A 17,263-nucleotide genomic window follows, 5' to 3' on the forward strand; every position below is an offset into this window, starting at 1 on the left:
TAGTTCACTTTGAGAGAAAAATGTAAGTTGGTATTCAGCCTATTCGACTTGTATACTATCTCCTAACAGGGGAGTACCTTTTCAAAAGTCAAAATTGCCCTGTTCTTTTCCACAGGTGACTGTTTGACTTAAGTTTTACATTGTATGCTACTAGGCAGACCAAAATATTCAGTTTTATTTTATAGGATATTTTCAGACATCAGCAGTACTGAAATGCTTCTCATCATTGTAAAAGGAATAAATCTCCCTGCTCCTTCAGGTAAGTCAAAATAACGCTCGATGCAAAAGTAGCGTAATGCAAAAGTAGCTGATAATGGCTACATTGATAAACTCGTAGTCTCTAGTAACAAAAACAAATATTGGCATATGAGGGGCCATATGATCTACTCCTACTCCTGCTCCTAATTCTTATGTTCATATGTTTCACACATTTGCTTATAATATTATCTTTTCTAACAAGAGTTTGATTGCAGCCTAGACTAATGAGATGGAAATTGTGTCTTCCTACTGGTTGGATGGGTCTAATTGAAAATAATTTGGATGGTGTTGTGTATCTGTAAAGCATGCACTCCCATGTTCCGCCACCAAGGAGCGCATCCCCTGAAGTCCCCAGGGATCCCAGCATCCCTTGGGAGCACTGTATATAAGCCGGCCCCTAAGGCCTGTTCCTCTCTCTGGAGTGTCTTAATAAAGACTGAGGTCACTGTTACTTTAACCTCCCTGTGTGCAGTCTCATCTGTGTTAGGAACACTAACTGGCGACGAGAATACGAATCCAACGCAAAGATGCAGCAAACTGTGGGCATCCTGGAGAAGTTTTCGGAGGGTGAGGGCTGGGAAGCCTATGTCGAACGGCTAGACCAATACTTTGTAGCCAACGAGCTGGACGGAGAAGGAAGCGCTGCAAAAAGGAGAGCGGTCCTCTTGACCTACAGCCTCATGAAGAATCTTCTGGCTCCGGTGAAACCCACAGATAAGTCATATGAGGAGCTGTGTACACTGGTTCGGGAGCATCTTAACCTGAGGAAGAGCGTGCTGATGGCGAGTTATCGGTTCTACACGTGCCAGTGATCTGAAGGTCAGGAAGTGGCGAGCTACGTCGCCGAGCTAAGGCGACTTGCAGGACAATGTGAGTTTGATGGCTACCTGGAGCAAATACTCAGAGACTTTTTTGTACTGGGCATTGGCCACGAGACCATCCGATGAAAACTTTTGACTAGAGACACCGACCCTCAGTAAGGCCATTGCGATAGCACAGGCGTTGATGTCCACCAGTGATGACACCAAACAAATCTCTCAGCACACAAGTGCTAGCAGTGTTCATAAATTAACTGGAACTGTGTTTGCAAGCAGAAATGTACAGGGCAGAACCCATGAGTCTGCAACTGCCAGCAGGCCTCAGGTGACCCAGATGACTCAGTCAGCAACAAAGGATGAATGCAAGGCAATTCACACCTTGTTGGCGTTGTGGAAGCTTCCATTCAGCCTATTCATGCCGCTTCAAAGGGTATGTTTGCAACAACTGTGGAAGAATGGGGCACCTCCAACGAGCTTGCAGACGAGCTGCAAGTTCTGCAAAACTTGCTAACCACCACGTGGCAGAGGAAGATCGGTCCATGGTGGATCAAAGCAATTTCGAGCTTGAGAGAGAGGAGGCAGATGCCGAAGTACACTGGGTGTACACATTTTCGACGAAATGCCCACCTATAATGCTAAATGTAAAATTGAATGGCTTACCCATAGCCATGGAACTGGACACTGGCGCTAGCCAATCCATCATGAGTAAAAAGATGTTTGAGAGACTGTGGTGCAACAAGGCACTCGGACCAGCCCTGAGCCCCATCCACACGAAACTGAGAACGTACACCAAAGAGCTCATCACTGTCTCCTGGGCAGCGCCATGGTCAAGGTCACCTACGAGGGCATGGTGCACGAACTGTCACTCTGGATTGTCCCGGGCGATGGCCCCACACTGCTTGGAAGGAGTTGGCTGGGTAAAATCCGCTGGAACTGGGATGACATCCGAGCGCTATCACATGTCGATGAGGCCTCACGTACCCAGGTTCTTAACAAATTTCTTTCCCTTTTTGAGCCAGGCATTGGAAACTTTTCTGGGGCGAAGGTGCGGATCTACTTGGTCCCAGAGGCACGACCCATTCACCACAAGATGTGAGCGGTACCTCATGATGAGGGAGAGAGTGGAAATCGAGCTGGACAGGCTGCAACGCGAGGGCATCAGGAACGTGCCCAGGCCACAGAACATCACGGAGCTGCAGTCGTTCCTGGGACTCCTCAACTATTTTGGTAACTTCCTACTGGGGTTAAGCACCCTCTTAGAGCCCCTACATGTGTTATTGCGTAAAAGTGAGAACTGGGTATGGGGAAAAAAACAAGTAATTGCTTTTGAGAAAGCCAGAAACATTTCATGCTCCAACAAGCTGCTTGTATTGTATAATCCGTGTAAAAGACTTATGCTAGCATGTGGCGCGTCGTTGTACGGAGTCGGGTCTGTATTACAACAAGCTAACGTTGCGGGGAAGTTGCAACCTGTCTCCTATGCCTCCAGGAGCTTGTCTAAGGCCAAGAGGGCCTACAGCATGATTGAGAAAGAGGCATTAGCGTGTGTGTTCGGGGTAAAGAGAATGCATCAGTACCTGTTTGGCCTCAAATTTGAGCTGGAAACCGATCACAAGCCCCTCATATCCCTGTTCGCTGAAAACAAGGGGATAAGTACTAATGCCTCAGCCCGCATACAAAGGTGGGCACTCGCGCTATCAGCATATAACTATACCATCCGCCATAGGCCAGGCACCGAGAACTGTGTGGATGCTCTGTCGGCTACCATTGCCCACCACGAGGGTGGAAATGGCACAGCCTGCAAACGCGTTGATGGTGGCGCAGCCCGCAGACTTGTTGATGGTCATGGAAGCGCTTGAAAATGATAAATCACCCATCACAGCTCGCCAGATTAGGATTTGGACCAGCCAAGATCTCTGCTGTCCCTAGTAAAAAAAAAAAAAACGTGTACTGCATGGGAGCTGGGCCAGCATCCCCGTTGTAATGCAAGAGCTAATCAAGCCGTTCCAGCAGCGAAAGGACAAGCTGTCCATTCAGGCAGACTGCCTGTTATGGGGTAACCGCGTAGTGTTACCCAAAAAGGGCAGGGAAACATTCATCTCGGATCTCCACAGCATACACCCGGGTATAGTAATGATGAAAGCGATAGCCAGATCCCACATGTGGTGGCCCGGTATCGACTCTGACTTAGAGACCTGTGTACGGCAATGCCGTGTGTGTGCTCCGTTGAGCAACGCGCCCAGAGAGGCAACATTAAGTTTGTGATCCTGGCCCTCCAGACCATGGTCGAGGATCCATGTCGACTATGCGGGCCCGTTTTTCGGTAAAATGTTCCTGGTGGTGGTGGATGCTTTTCCAAAATGGATTGCATGTGAAATAATGTCGGGAAGCACCGTCAATGCCACCATTGAAAGCCTGAGGGCCATGTTTGCCACCCACGGCCTGCCTGACATACTGGTCAGTGACAATGGGCCATGTTTCACCAGTGCCGAATTTAAAGAATTCATGACCCGCAATGGGATCAAACATGTTACCTCGGCCCCGTTTAAACCAGCCTCCAATGGGCAGGCAGAGCGGGCAGTACAAACCATCAAACAGAGCCTTAAACGAGTCACAGAAGGCTCACTCCAAACCTGCCAGTCCCGAGTACTGCTCAGCTACCGCACGAGACCCCACTCGCTCACAGGAGTGCCCCCGACTGAGCTACTCATGAAAAGGACACTTAAAACCAGACTCTTGCTGGTTCACCCCAACCTGCATGATCAGGTAGAGAGCGGGCGGCAGCAACAAAATGTAAACGATGGTCGCGCCACTGTGTCACGGGAAATTGATCTGAATGACCCTGTGTATGTGCTAAACTATGGATAAGGTCCCAAGTGGATCGCGGGCACGGTGATAGCTAAAGAAGGGAGTAGGGTGTTTGTAGTCAAACTAGACGATGGACAAATTTGCAGAAAGCACCTGGACCAAACGAGGCTGCGGTTCACAAACTGCCCTGAACAACCCACAGCAGGCATTTTCGAGCCCACAACACACACGCAAAGGATCAACGACACCACCCCGGACCAGGAAATTGAACCCATCACGCCCAACAGCCAGCAAGGCCAGGCTCACCCAGCAGCCCTGCAGGGCCAACAACACACCAACCCAGCGAGGGCACAGCCAACACACCAGAACAGACATTTGTACCGAGACGGTCCACCAGGGAAAGAAAGGCTCCCGACCGCCTCACCTTGTAAATAGTTTTCACTTTGACTTTGGGGGGCGATGGGGGAGTGATGTTGTGTATCTGTAAAGCATGCACTCCCATGTTCCGCCACCAGGGAGCGCAACCCCTGCGGTCCCAAGGAATCCCAGCATCCCTTGGGAGCACTGTATATAAGCCGGTCCCTAAGGCCTATTCCTCACTTAACAAAGACTGAGGTCACTGTTACTTTAACCTCCCTGTGTGTAGTCTCATCTGTGTTAGGAACATAATAGATGGTATGAATTCGGTTCCTAATGGGCACAAGGTCACAGCATAAAGCAGTCAATAATTGGCCAAAAATTAGCATTTCCACTCCAAAAAGTCACTAAGATGGCTGGTATCGCAAATGAAATGTTACCTTGTAATAGGAATTGTCCTTCAGAAATTAAGGATGAAGCCACATTGGGATTTGGCATTCCTGTGCTCTAACTAACATGGGCACGCTTGATGCTGAAACTAAATTTTTAAAAAGAGGCAAAATGTTCCATTCCCCAGCACTAACGTTTACTTTTATGAGCACACCAAAAATAAAAACATCAAAGTAACACCTCCTCTGAAGATTTGTTTAGTAAAGGTATTGTATAACTGAGCCATACAGACCAGAACATACTATTTTCAGTCTCTTGTCTATACTGAATCAACTGATTTCAGCTGCAGCAGTAGTGTTGCAATTATTGGCGTCATCGCCTGAGCTTTGGGAGGGAAAACGCAGGGTTCCCAATTGTGTGTGCTATCCAGTGGCTTTTGAGCGTATGTATATTTGGATATTAAGTGAGTATAGGATAAGAACATAAGAAATAGGAGCAGGAGTAAGCCATACAGTCCCTTGAGCCAGCTCCACCATTCAGTAAGCTCATGGCTGATTCTCAGCCTCAACTCAACATTCCTGCCCGATCTCCATATCCCTTGACTTCCTGGAGTCCAAAAATCTAGTGATCTCTGTCTTGAATATACTCAACGAATGAGCACCACAGCCCTCTGGGGTAGAGAATTCCAAAGATTCACAACCCTCTGAGTGAAGAAATTGCTCCTCATCGCTGTATCTGGTACCCCTTATATAAAAAGTCAAAGATTTAAGAATGGCATGTTGGCTTTCATAGCTAGGGGATTTGAGTATAGGAGCAGGGAGGTCTTAATGCAGTTGTACAGGGCCTTGGTGAGGCCTCACCTGGAATATTGTGTTCAGTTTTTGTCTCCTAATCTGAGGAAGGACATTCTTGCTATTGAGGGAGTGCAGCGAAGGTTCACCAGACTGATTCCCGGGATGGCAGAACTGACGTATGAGGAGAGACTGGAACGACTAGACCTGTATTCACTGGAGTTTAGAAGGATGAGAGGGGATCTCATAGAAACATATAAAATTCTGACTGGACTGGACAGGTTAGATGCAGAAAGAATGTTCCTGATGTTGGGGAAGTCCAGAGGTCACAGTCTAAGGATAAGGGCTAAGCCATTTAGGACCGAGATGAGGAGAAACTTCTTCACTCACAGTTGTGAACATGTGGAATTCTCTACCGCAGAGAGTTGTTGATGCCAGTTCGTTAGATATATTCAAGAGTGAGTTAGATATGGCCCTGATGACTAAAGGGATCAAGGGGTATGGAGAGAAAACAGGAAAGGGGTACTGAGGTGAATGATCAGCCATGATCTTATTGAATGATGGTGCAGACTCGAAGGGCCAAATGACCTACTCCTGCACCTCTTTTCTATGTTTCTAAATGGGCGACCCCTTATTCTGAAACTATGCCCTCTAGTTTATAGATTCACCCACGAGGGAAAACAGCCCCTCAGCATCTACCCTGTCAAGCCCCCTCAGAATCTTACATGTTTCAATAAAATCACCTCTCATTCTTCTAAACTCCGACGAGTATAGGCCCAAACTGCTCAACCTTTCTTCATAAGACAACCCCTTCATCTCTCAAAACAATCTGGTGAACCTGCTCTGAATTGCCTCCAATGCAAGTATATCCCTCCTTAAATAAGGAGACCAAAACTGTATGCAGTACTCCAGATGTGGTCTCACCAATGCCCTGTACAGTTGTAGCAAGACTTCCCTACTTTGAAAGAGTGGTATCTGAGTAAATATTTGAAATTGTTCCAAAGTACAAACAGGGCACTATTAAGTGGGAGATGCTCATGAGATGGGAGGCAGGTGGTCTTGCATAAGAACGTAAGAAATAGGAGCAGGAGTAGGCCATAAGGCCCCTCGAACCTGCTCTGCCGTTCAATAAGATCATGGCTGATCTGATCATGGACTCAGTTCTACTTCCCTGCCCGCTTCCCATAACCCCTTATAGTTTAAGAAACTCTCTATTTCTGTCTTAAATTTATTTAATGTCCCAGCTTCCACAGCTCTCTGAGGCAGCGAATTCCACAGATTCACAACCCTCAGAGAAAATTTCTTCTCATCTCAGTTCTAAATGGGCAGCCCCTTCGCCTAAGATCATGCCCCCTAGTTCTAGTCTCCACCACCAGTGGTGACATCCTCTCTGCATCCACCTTGTCCAGCCTCCTCATAATCGTATACGTTTCTATAAGATCACCTCTCATTCTTCTGAATTCCAACCATTCCTCTCAAGTCAACCCACTCATCCCCAGGATCAACCTAGTGAACCTTCTCTGAACTGCCTCCACAGCAAGTATATCCTTTCGTAAATATGGAAAACAAAACTGCATGCAGTATTCCAGGTGTGGCCTCACCAATACCCTGTACAGCTGTAACAAGACATCCCTGCTTTTATACTCCATCCCCTTTGCAATAAAGGGCAACATTCCATTTGCCTTCCTAATTACTTGCTGTACCTGCATACTAAGTTTATGTGTTTCATGTACAAGGACCCCCAGATACCTCTCTAACACAGAATTTTGTAGTCTCTCTCCATTTAAATCATTTGCTTTTTTTATTCTTCCTACCAAAGTGGATAACCTCACATTTTCCCACATTATACTCCATCTACCAAATTTTTGCCCACTCACTTAACCTATCTATATCCCTTTGCAGATTATTTATGTCCTCCGCCTATCTTTGTATCATCAGCAAATTTCGCTAGAGTGCACTCAGTCCCTTCATCCAAGTCATTAATATAGATTGTAAATAATTGAGGCCCCAAAACTGGCACCCCACTTGTTACAGTTTGCCAACCTGAGAATGACCCATTTTTCCCGACGCTCTGTTTTCTATTAGTTAGCCAAGCCTCTCTTCATGCTAATATATTACCCTCAACCTCGTGAGCTCTTATCTTGTGCAGTATATGTGGCACCTTATTGAATGCCTCCTGAAAATCCAAATACAATACATCTACTGGTTCCCCTTTATCCACCCTGCTCGTTACATCCTTTCATACAATCAAGCAGAGTCAGATTGGTTTTATGATGATTTTCTAAATGTCCTGCTACTACTTCCTTAATAATGGACTCCAGCATTTTCCCAATGACAGATGTTCGGCTAACTGGTCTATAGTTTGGGAGCTCTCGAGAGCCAGATCTAATAACATTGCCTTGCCACCTTTTGATTGTTATGGAAATTTTCACTCATTTTGTTGCTTTGATTTTAATGTTAGCTTGTCATCACTACTTTACAACTGAAGTGTCTTTTAAATTATACATAAATGATACTGCTACAATATCAAATAAAGGTAAATCTATAAAATTGTATCTAATAAGGTTTTGTATTTCACATGGATTATTTCTTCATAACACTGCTGCATACCTCCAGTGTCTAGTTAAATATGCTGTTTCTTTTTAAATATGTTATGAAAGAAAAGTAAATTGTAAATGTAAAACTTAGTGCATATTACAAAGCCTGTTGTATTAGACACCAGTGAAAGGTGTATTGTAGATGACATTCCTACGTTGTGTGCTGTTAATAACCTTGACTTAACTTGCTTATAAAACCCTTTACATAAATGTCTATAAAATGATTTTAAAATAATCAACCACAGCATATTTATTAAGTTAAATTGCGTTTACTTTCTATGTTGTGACTTGGATGAGGAGCTAATTCCTACTGCGAAATGAAACTTGTTTTGTTTTATTTTACATAGGTGTGGCAACACATGACCTTGATGCCTTTGTAAAGTTTGAATTTCAGTATCCTAGCACAGTGAGTAACATTGTGTATTAAATATGTAGACATTTCGACTTCACATTCTGGTTGCAATCTAGCAACAACATTCTCTTGTCTTCAGTTACAAACCGCACTTAATTCCAGAGAGTACAATAGCAATTTACAAATGTGAATCACTATGTATTTGTGAACATATTTTGTTGATTTTAACTAATTGAATATTAATATTAATCTCGATGTTTATTTCATACGATAATTATTCACGAGGAAACTATATAAATGATAAATATATAAATTTTGCTGTTGACCGTAAGCTACAGCCTTTTTTTTAACAGGAACAAGCCCAACGAAACAAAACGACTGTGTTCAAGAATACTAATTGTCCAGGTATGAGACAAGTAGCTTTTCTCAGTTTTTGGGAAGGTGCTGTATGTTCTTACCATTTTTGTTTAAATATATTAATATTCTGATTAAATGTGTAGCTTGAAACAACTTTTTCAATTACACTTTTGTATTTTGCCATTATTCTATTTTCTAATCTATTCAACTAAATTTGCAACTATTTTTCTTTCCTTTGTGTTGATTTTATGCCTAGATTAATCATTAATGTAACCAAGTCCAGCTATTGCGATGTGTAATACGTTGCTTTCCTGCACTTAGTGCACCATTGAGGGAGTACCGTACAGTTAGTCACGGTCCTTCTGAGGTATTTTTGATAAGTGGTGTGTATCTGCACTTTTTTATTCAGATCTCCATGGATCAATAGGAACTACGCACCCACTGTTCTAGAGTCTCAGACAATTTCCATTCTAAAGTACACCGATATGACGTTTACCAATAGCCTGCGAGGTACTGAGAGAGGCACTGCTCAGTATAGTATAAATCATGGTGTTCTAGGTTTGTTTCCTGCTTTGTACTGTGTTAGCTGGGGGCAGCAGTGGACGCACCATATTGGTCTCAATGAGCCTAGGCTTATGGAGCAGCAAAGTCAGTTCGATATCCCTCCAGTGATCCCATTTGAAATATTTGCATACTTGAGTGTCGGGTAAGAACAAGATTGAGCATGAGTGCTGGAGGTGAGAGAAAATTGCGAGAAGGAGAATACAAAGTCCATCATTGAACTCTTATTTTACGCAGTCCTTGAAGACTCTGCATGAAAAAACTTCCACTTTCTTGCGGCCTATATATGTATATTTATCCGGCCTCTCGGTATCTACCTTGTCAAGCCCTCTAAGAATTTTATACGTTTCTATGAGATCACACCTCAATCTTCTAAACTCCAGAGAGTATAAGCCCATTCTACTCAATCTCTCCTCAAAGGACAGCCCTTTCATCCCAGGAATCAATCTAGTGAACCTTTGTTGCATCCCCCCTAAGGCAAGTATGTAAGGAGACCAAAACTGTACACAGTACTCCAGGTGTGTTCTCACCAAAGCCCTATATTATTACAGCAAGCCTTCCTTCCTCTTGGGGGCTAGAAATTCAGTTTTTGGTGATATAATTTTTTCCTCGTTATTTTACAGAAAAAATACCACTAAAAACATTGCCATTTTTTAAGGGGGTAAAATTGGCAAAAAAAAATGTGCCCAACGGTAAAAATCCGCATTGCACGAGGATTCACGGTAGAAACTGCGGTCCTTGCCAACTTTAACCCAAGGCCTATCACCGGCAAAAATATAGGCCCTGGGAGGGGGGAAAGCACCAAAAAAAAGCAAAAATAAAAAATTTGAAAACATTCATTATACGCTTAACTAATGAATCGCTGAAAAATAATTAAATAATTTCTACTTACCTTTTTTTGTAGGTCTTCATACCTACCGCTGTTTCTGGGGCTTTAATGCTTGCTTTTATCAGGTGTTTTTTTTTTCATCCCGAGTACGGGTTCGCCAAATGGCCAATTTTAAGCGGTGCATTTTTTTTTTGGCGTTTCACGTGGTCGATCTGTTTTTCGGCGATATTTCAAAACCGCCATTCGTTAAATTTGGCCAATTTAGGCGAGTACCTTTTACCAGCAAAAAAGGCAAAATAGCACCAAAAAAACGTGCGCAAAGCTAGCCAATTTCTCCTCCTTGTACTCCAACCCCTTTGCAATAAAGGCGAACATACCAATTGCCTTCCTAATTGTTTTCTGTACCTGTGTGTTAACTTTCTGTGATTTGTGTACAAGGACACCAAAATCCCTCTGAATACCAACATTAACTTGTCCCTCGCCTTTTTTAAAAAAAAAAAATATATATATATACTTTTTCATTGTTCCTACCAAAGTGGATAATTTCACACTTTACTCCATCTGCTACTTTCTTGTCCAATCACTTAACCTATCTATATATCCCTTTGCAGCCTCTTTGTATCTTCCTCACAGCTTACTTTCCCACCTGTGGTTAGGCCACAGCAGGAGTTTTGTGTCAGTTCTGGGCACCACACTTTAGGAAGGATGTCAAGGCCTTGGAAAGGGTGCAGAAGAGATTTACTGGAATGGTGCCAGGGATGAAAGACTTCAGTTATATGGAGAGACAAGAGAAACCGGGGTTGTTCTCCTTGGAGCAGAGAAGGTTAAGGGGAGATTTGACAGCGATGATCAAAATCTTGAAGGGTGTTGATAGAGTAAATAAGGAGAACTTGTTTGCAGTGGCAGACGGGTCGGTAACCAGAGGGGACAGATTTACGGTGATTGGCAAAGAGCAGCAAGTTGTTGTGATCTGGAATGCACTGCCTGAAAGGTGGTGGAAGCGGATTCAATGATAACTTTCAAAAGGAATTGGGTAAATATTTGAAAAGGAAAAATTTGCAGAGCTGTGGGGAAAGAGCAGGAGAGTGGGACTAATTGGACAGCTCTTTCAAAGAGCCGGCATGGGCTGAATGGCCTCCTTCTGTGCTGAATCATTCTGATAAATAAATCTTGAATGAGATGTATAGCTCATTATAAGGGGCTGTGTTTTAGAATTAGTGCGAGTAGAGTGTTAAGGTTGCAATGCCCTGTAATTACTATTTTATATGAAGAGAAGATCTAAGGAGGATGATTTTATACTCTTGTGTGCTGACAATACAAATGTAAAATATTGTGCCTGGTTGTGATTTGTTATAGAAATCAATTAGGAATGTGTATTTCGCATCCTTTTAGCATGTTTTATCCAAACTGGAATATTAAGTGTCATATGTTTAAAAAGTGTTTTTTTCTTCCAGAATATAATCAGAGTTTTATGCTCAATATTAACAGAAACCATCGAGGATTTAAACGAATAATTCAGACCAAAGGAATTAAGTTTGAAATATTTCATAAGGGGTAAGAACAGCAACGATAGTGCATTCTGCATAAAAATCCGAGTGCATCATTTTCTGTATGACGTGCAGGGATGTTACAAAAATACTTTCTACCACAAGAAATTTGTGCTTGACTTTGGAGCAGGAGGAGTTTCTTTTGAGAAGCTTTCTACGGTTTGTCTCGTGTATATTTTTACAGTGGTGATTCTATTTGGCAATTTTTGTAACAATGTAATGTTGCTAACTCAACAATGTTTTTTTTAAATAAAATTCCTCTAACCAGTTGCATTCTTTTCCAATGAGACTAGAATCCTAGAAGCTGTAAGCATTTTTTGCCATACCTTCTACAGCCTCCCCATGGCACATGCCAATCCCAACAGAGAATGCACTGGAGACCTTTTCCAAGGCTACTGTCTGTCCTGCTTTGCAGTTGACCACTATGAAAGCACCCAGGGATGACTGGCCCTTCTGTATGTATATACGTATCTTTCTCCTTTCATAAAGATGCAGCTGATCTCCCTAACCTAGTTTAGATCAGACATTCACTATGAGGGAGACTGTAGCTGTAAGTCTGTGTACTAGCATATACCCTATCCTGTGCCATGGTCATTTTATTTCTCTATGAAAGCACCCTTTAGACTTCCATACCAGTCTAAAGCTTTAATCTTTTGTATCTGTATTAATCAACCACTATTTCTATACTCAGTACAGTTCCCTTTTTTAGTACAACAACTTGGAGGCAGGTAAATATTTGTTTTGCTTTGCAAGATTATTTCTGTTAGACATGATTAATTGCTTTGACTTTTTACAGCGGATTTTTCAGGAGTGACAAACCAGTGGGAACTGCACAGCTAAAACTGGACAAACTAGAAACTGAATGTGAGGTCAGAGAAATTGTTGAGGTAAGGTACTTGATTTTAATGAATTTGGATCTTCTAAAGTAACCAATACTTGGAACCCTTTCAAACAAGTCTTGTCAGTTCTGTCAAAAATAGTTCTCTGAAAATAATACTTTAAAAAAAAAATTATTTCCTTTCTCTTTCTATTTTTCTTTTTCTTTTTCTTACAAATTTTACACATGGATTCATTTAGTTTGAAAATAACTAGTACAGTCAGCTTCACTAATTTTCAACAATATTGCAAGCTTGTCATATACATGCCCTTTTTGAAGGAAACAAATCTTTCTGCAGATTTCATAAATGCTGGCGGTCCTTTGGTACCTGGTCAAGTGGCCATTCTACATGCATGTGTGCAGACTATTCAACCACGATGGGCATCACAGACAACCTTGTTCTTTTCATCATCCAACACTCATGCATTTTCCAACAGGGTTCATGGGAAAGCAATCAAGAACAGGAACTCTGGATGACTTTTCCCATTCCTGCCCTATCAGTGCTGAAGCTAATTGTCGTGCCCCACTACCACCTGACTGAAATCAGTAAACTCAACATACACTGGGAATTGAACTTGAGACCTTTCACGTCTAAATAACTCGAGAGCTGCACCATTCTAGTATTTAGCCGCTGTGCACACTTCAAGTAGTTGCAGTAACTATAAGTTATTCTGTTTTTATTGTTCAAATTCATCACCCAGCCCTTGTATGAAAATTGATTGATCTGTTTTAGTATATGTATGTGTTATATTGTAAAATGGCGTGGTGAAACAGCATAGTGAAGTCTCAATGTAATGTCCTGTGTGATCAAATACTAGTTTCTCTTTTTCCATGTGGTGAGTTAGTAGTCTTAGGCTATTTTTTTTTTTTTTTTTTTTAAAGGTGCCAGGCAGAACTTTCCTAGTTCAATAACTGCTCCTTAATGTTGCATATAATTTTATTAAGAGAAACGTCACTGATCTTTATCATTGATGTGACTCCAGCACAGTGAACACCTCAAATGGAGAGCCACCAGTTTGAAACATAGAAAGTAGGTGCAGGAGTAGGCCATTCGGTCCTTCGAGCCTGCACCACCATTCAATATGATCATGGCTGATCATTCACCTCAGTACCCCTTTCCTACTTTCTCTCCATACCCCTTGATCCCTTTAGCTGTAAGGGCCACGTCTAACTCCCTTTTGAATATATCTAACGAACTGGCCTCAACAACTTTCTGCGGTAGAGAATTCCACAGGTTCACAATCCACTGAGTGAAGAAGTTGCTCCTCATCTCGGTCCTAAATGGCATATCCCTTATCCTTAGACTGTGTGACCCCTGGTTCTGGACTTCCCTAACATCGGGAATATTCTTTCTGCATCTAACCTGTCCAATCCCATCAGAATTTTATATGTTTCTATGAGATCCCCTCTCATTCTTCTAAATTCCAGTGAATATAAGTCTAGTCGATCCAGTCTTTCTTCATATGTCAGTCCTGCCATCCCGGCAATCAATCTGGTGAACCTTCGCTGCACTCCCTCAATAGCAAGAATGTCCTTCCTCAGATTAGGAGAACAAAACTGCACACAATACTCAGTGTGGTCTCACCAAGACCCTGTACAACTGCTCCTATACTCAAATCCCCTCGCTATGAAGGCCAGCATGCCATTTACTGTCTGCTGTACCTGCCTTCAATGACTGATGTGCCATGACACCCAGGTCTCGTTGCATCTCCCCTTTTTACTAATCTGTTACGATTCAGATATTCTGCCTTCCTGTTTTTGCAAACAAAGTGGATAATCTCACACTTATCTACATTATACTGCATCTGCCATGCATTTGCCCATTCACCTAACCTGTCCAAGTCCCCCTGCAGCCTCCTAGCATCCTCCTGGCAGGCTGGCACTGCCACCCAGCTTAGTGTCATCTGCAAACTTGGAGATATTACATTCAATTCCTTCATCTAAATCATTAATATATATTGCAAATAGCTGGGGGCCCAGCACTGAACCTTGCAGTACCCCACTAGTCACTGCCTGCCATTCTGAAAAGGGCCCGTTTATTCCCACTCTTTGCTTCCTGTCTGCCAACCAGTTCTCTATCCGCGTCAATACATTAACCCCAATACCATGTGCCTTAATTTTGCACACTAATCTCTTGTGTGGGACCTTGTCAAAAGCCTTTTGAAAGTCCAAATACACCACATCCACTGGTTCTCCCTTATCCACTCTACTAGTTACATCCTCAAAAAATTCCAGATGATTTGTCAAGCATGATTTCCCTTTCATAAATCCATGCTGACTTGGACTGATCCTGTCGCTGCTTTCCAAATGTGCTGCTATTACATCTTTAATAATTGATTCCAACATTTTCCCCACTACCAATGTCAGGCTAACCGGTCTATAATTCCCTGTTTTCTCTCTCCCTCCTTTTTTAAAAAGTGGGGTTACATTAGCTACCCTCCAATCCATAAGAACTGAACCAGAGTCTATAGAATGTTGGAAAATGATCACCAATGCTTCCACTATTTTTAGGGCCACTTCCTTAAGTATTCTGGGATGCAGACTATTAGACCCTGGGGATTTATTGGCCTTCAGTCCCTTTAATTTCCCTAACACCATTTCCTGACTAATAAAGATTGCCCTCAGTTCCCCCTTCTCACTAGACCCTCTGTCCCCGAGTATTTTTGGGAGGTTATTTGTGTCTTCCTTAGTGAAGACAGAACCAAAGTATTTGTTCAGTTGGTCTGCCATTTCCTTGTTCTCCATTATGAATTCCCCTGATTCTGACTGCAAGGGACCTACAGTCGTCTTCACTAATCTTTTTTTCTTCACATATCTATAGAAGCTTTTGCAGTCAGTTTTTATGTTCCCTGCAAGCTTACTCTCATACTCCCATTTTCCCCCTCCTAATTAAACCCTTAGTCCTCCTCTGCTGAATTCTAAATTTTCCCAGTCCTCAGGTTTGCTGCTTTTTCTGGCCAATTTATATGCCTCTTCCTTGGATGTAACACTTTCCCTAATTTCCCTTGTTAGCCACAGTTGAGCCACCTTCCCTTTTTTATTCTTATGCCACAAAGGAATGTACATTTGTTGTAGTTCATCCATGTGATATTTAAATGTCTGCCATTGCCTATCCACCGTCAACCCTTTAAGTATCATTCTCCAGTCTATCCTACACAATTCACATCTCATACTGTCGAAGTTTCCTTTCTTTAAGTTCAGGACCCTAATCTCTGAATTAACTGTGTCACTCTCCATCTTAATGAAGAATTCTACCATATTATGGTCACTCTTCCCCAAGGGGCCCCGCATGACCAGATTGCTAATTAATCCTCTCTCGTTACACAAGACCCAGTCTAGGATGGCCTGTTCTCTAGTTGTTTCCTGGACATATTGGTCTAGAAAACCATCCCTATACACTCCAGGAAATCCTCCTCCATAGTATTGCTACAAGTTTGGTAAACCCAATCAATATGCAGATTAAAGTCACCCATGATAACTGCTGTACCCTTATTGCACACGTCCCTAATTATTTGATGCCACCCCCAACATCCCTACTACTGTTTGGTGGTCTGTCCACAACTCCCACTAATGTTTTCTGCCCTTGGTGTTTTGCAGCTCTACCCATATAGATTCCACATCATCCAAGCTAATGTCCTTCCTTACGATTGCGTTAATCTCCTCTTTAACCAGCAACGCTACCCCACCTCCTTTTCCTTCCTGTCTGTCCTTCCTGAATATTGAATACCCCTGGATGTTGAGTTCCCGGCCTTGGTTACCTTGGAGCCATGTCTCCGTAATCCCAATTACATCATATCCGTTAACAGCTATCTGCGCAGTCAATTCATCCACCTTATTACGAATGCTCCTCGCATTGAGACTCAGAGCCTTCAGGCTTGTTTTTTTTAACACTTTGTCCTTTTAGAATGATGTTGTAATGTGGCCCTTTTTGATTTTTGCCCTTGAATTCTCTGTCCTCTAATCTTTTCTCCTTCCTACCTTTTGCTTCTGCCCCCTTTTTACTTCCCTCTGCCTCCCTGCCTAGATTCCCATCCCCCTGCCTTTTTAGTTTAAACCCTCCCCAACAGCACTAGCAAACACTCTGCCTAGGATATCAGTTCCGGGCCTGCCCAGGTGCAGACTGTCCGGTTTGTACAGGTCCCACTTCTCCTAGAACCGGTTCCAATGTCCCAGGAATTTGAATCCCTCCCCCTTGCACCATTCCTCAAGTCACGTATTTATCTGAGCTATCCTGCAATTCTTAGCAATCCTGAGATTGCTACCTTTTGAGGTCCTACTTTTTAATTTAACTCTTAGCTCTCTAAATTCGTCTCGTAGGACCTCATCCTGTTTTTTTTTTTACCTATATTGTTGGTACCTATATGTACCACGATAGCTGGCTGTTGACCCTCCCCCTCCAGAATGCGCTGCAGCCGCTCCGAGACATCCTTGACCCTTGCACCAGGGAGGCAACATACCATCCTGGAGTCTCGTTTGCGGCCACAAAAATGCCTATCTATTCCCCTTACAATAGAATCCCCTATCACTATTGCTCTCCCACTCTTTTTCCTGCCCTTCTGTGCAGCAGAGCCACCCCAGGACTTGGCTGCTGCTGCCTTCCCCTGGAGAATAAAAAAGATTTAAAAGTGCAATTTGTATCATTCCACATGAGATGAATGTCCATGTTTCTCTTTCCCAGAATTTCAATGATTCCAGCAATAAGACCCTCTCCCCACCTGTAA

General features: G+C 42.9%; 1 protein-coding gene across 3 annotated transcripts in view; it reads left to right on the forward strand.

The window, feature by feature from the left end:
* cc2d1b (coiled-coil and C2 domain containing 1B) overlaps positions 1 to 17,263 on the forward strand; it is a 98,251-nt gene that overhangs the window by 70,944 nt on the left and 10,044 nt on the right. Inside the window, exons 18-22 of one of the 3 annotated variants that reach the window (XR_011594055.1) lie at positions 186 to 259; positions 8,367 to 8,425; positions 8,725 to 8,776; positions 9,138 to 9,238; positions 11,607 to 11,661. Coding sequence is in view for 2 of the 3 variants with exons in the window: in XM_070886868.1 (XP_070742969.1) it covers positions 186 to 259; positions 8,367 to 8,425; positions 8,725 to 8,776; positions 11,573 to 11,672; positions 12,462 to 12,552 (376 nt within the window). In the remaining variant the exon portion in view is untranslated. Of the gene's footprint in view, positions 1 to 185; positions 260 to 8,366; positions 8,426 to 8,724; positions 8,777 to 9,137; positions 9,239 to 11,572; positions 11,673 to 12,461; positions 12,553 to 17,263 lie in introns of those variants that run through there. The other 2 variants (XM_070886868.1, XM_070886869.1) reach the window with 2 other exon arrangements.

Source organism: Pristiophorus japonicus, chromosome 8 (assembly GCF_044704955.1).
Source record: "Pristiophorus japonicus isolate sPriJap1 chromosome 8, sPriJap1.hap1, whole genome shotgun sequence".
NCBI lineage: Eukaryota > Metazoa > Chordata > Chondrichthyes > Pristiophoridae > Pristiophorus > Pristiophorus japonicus.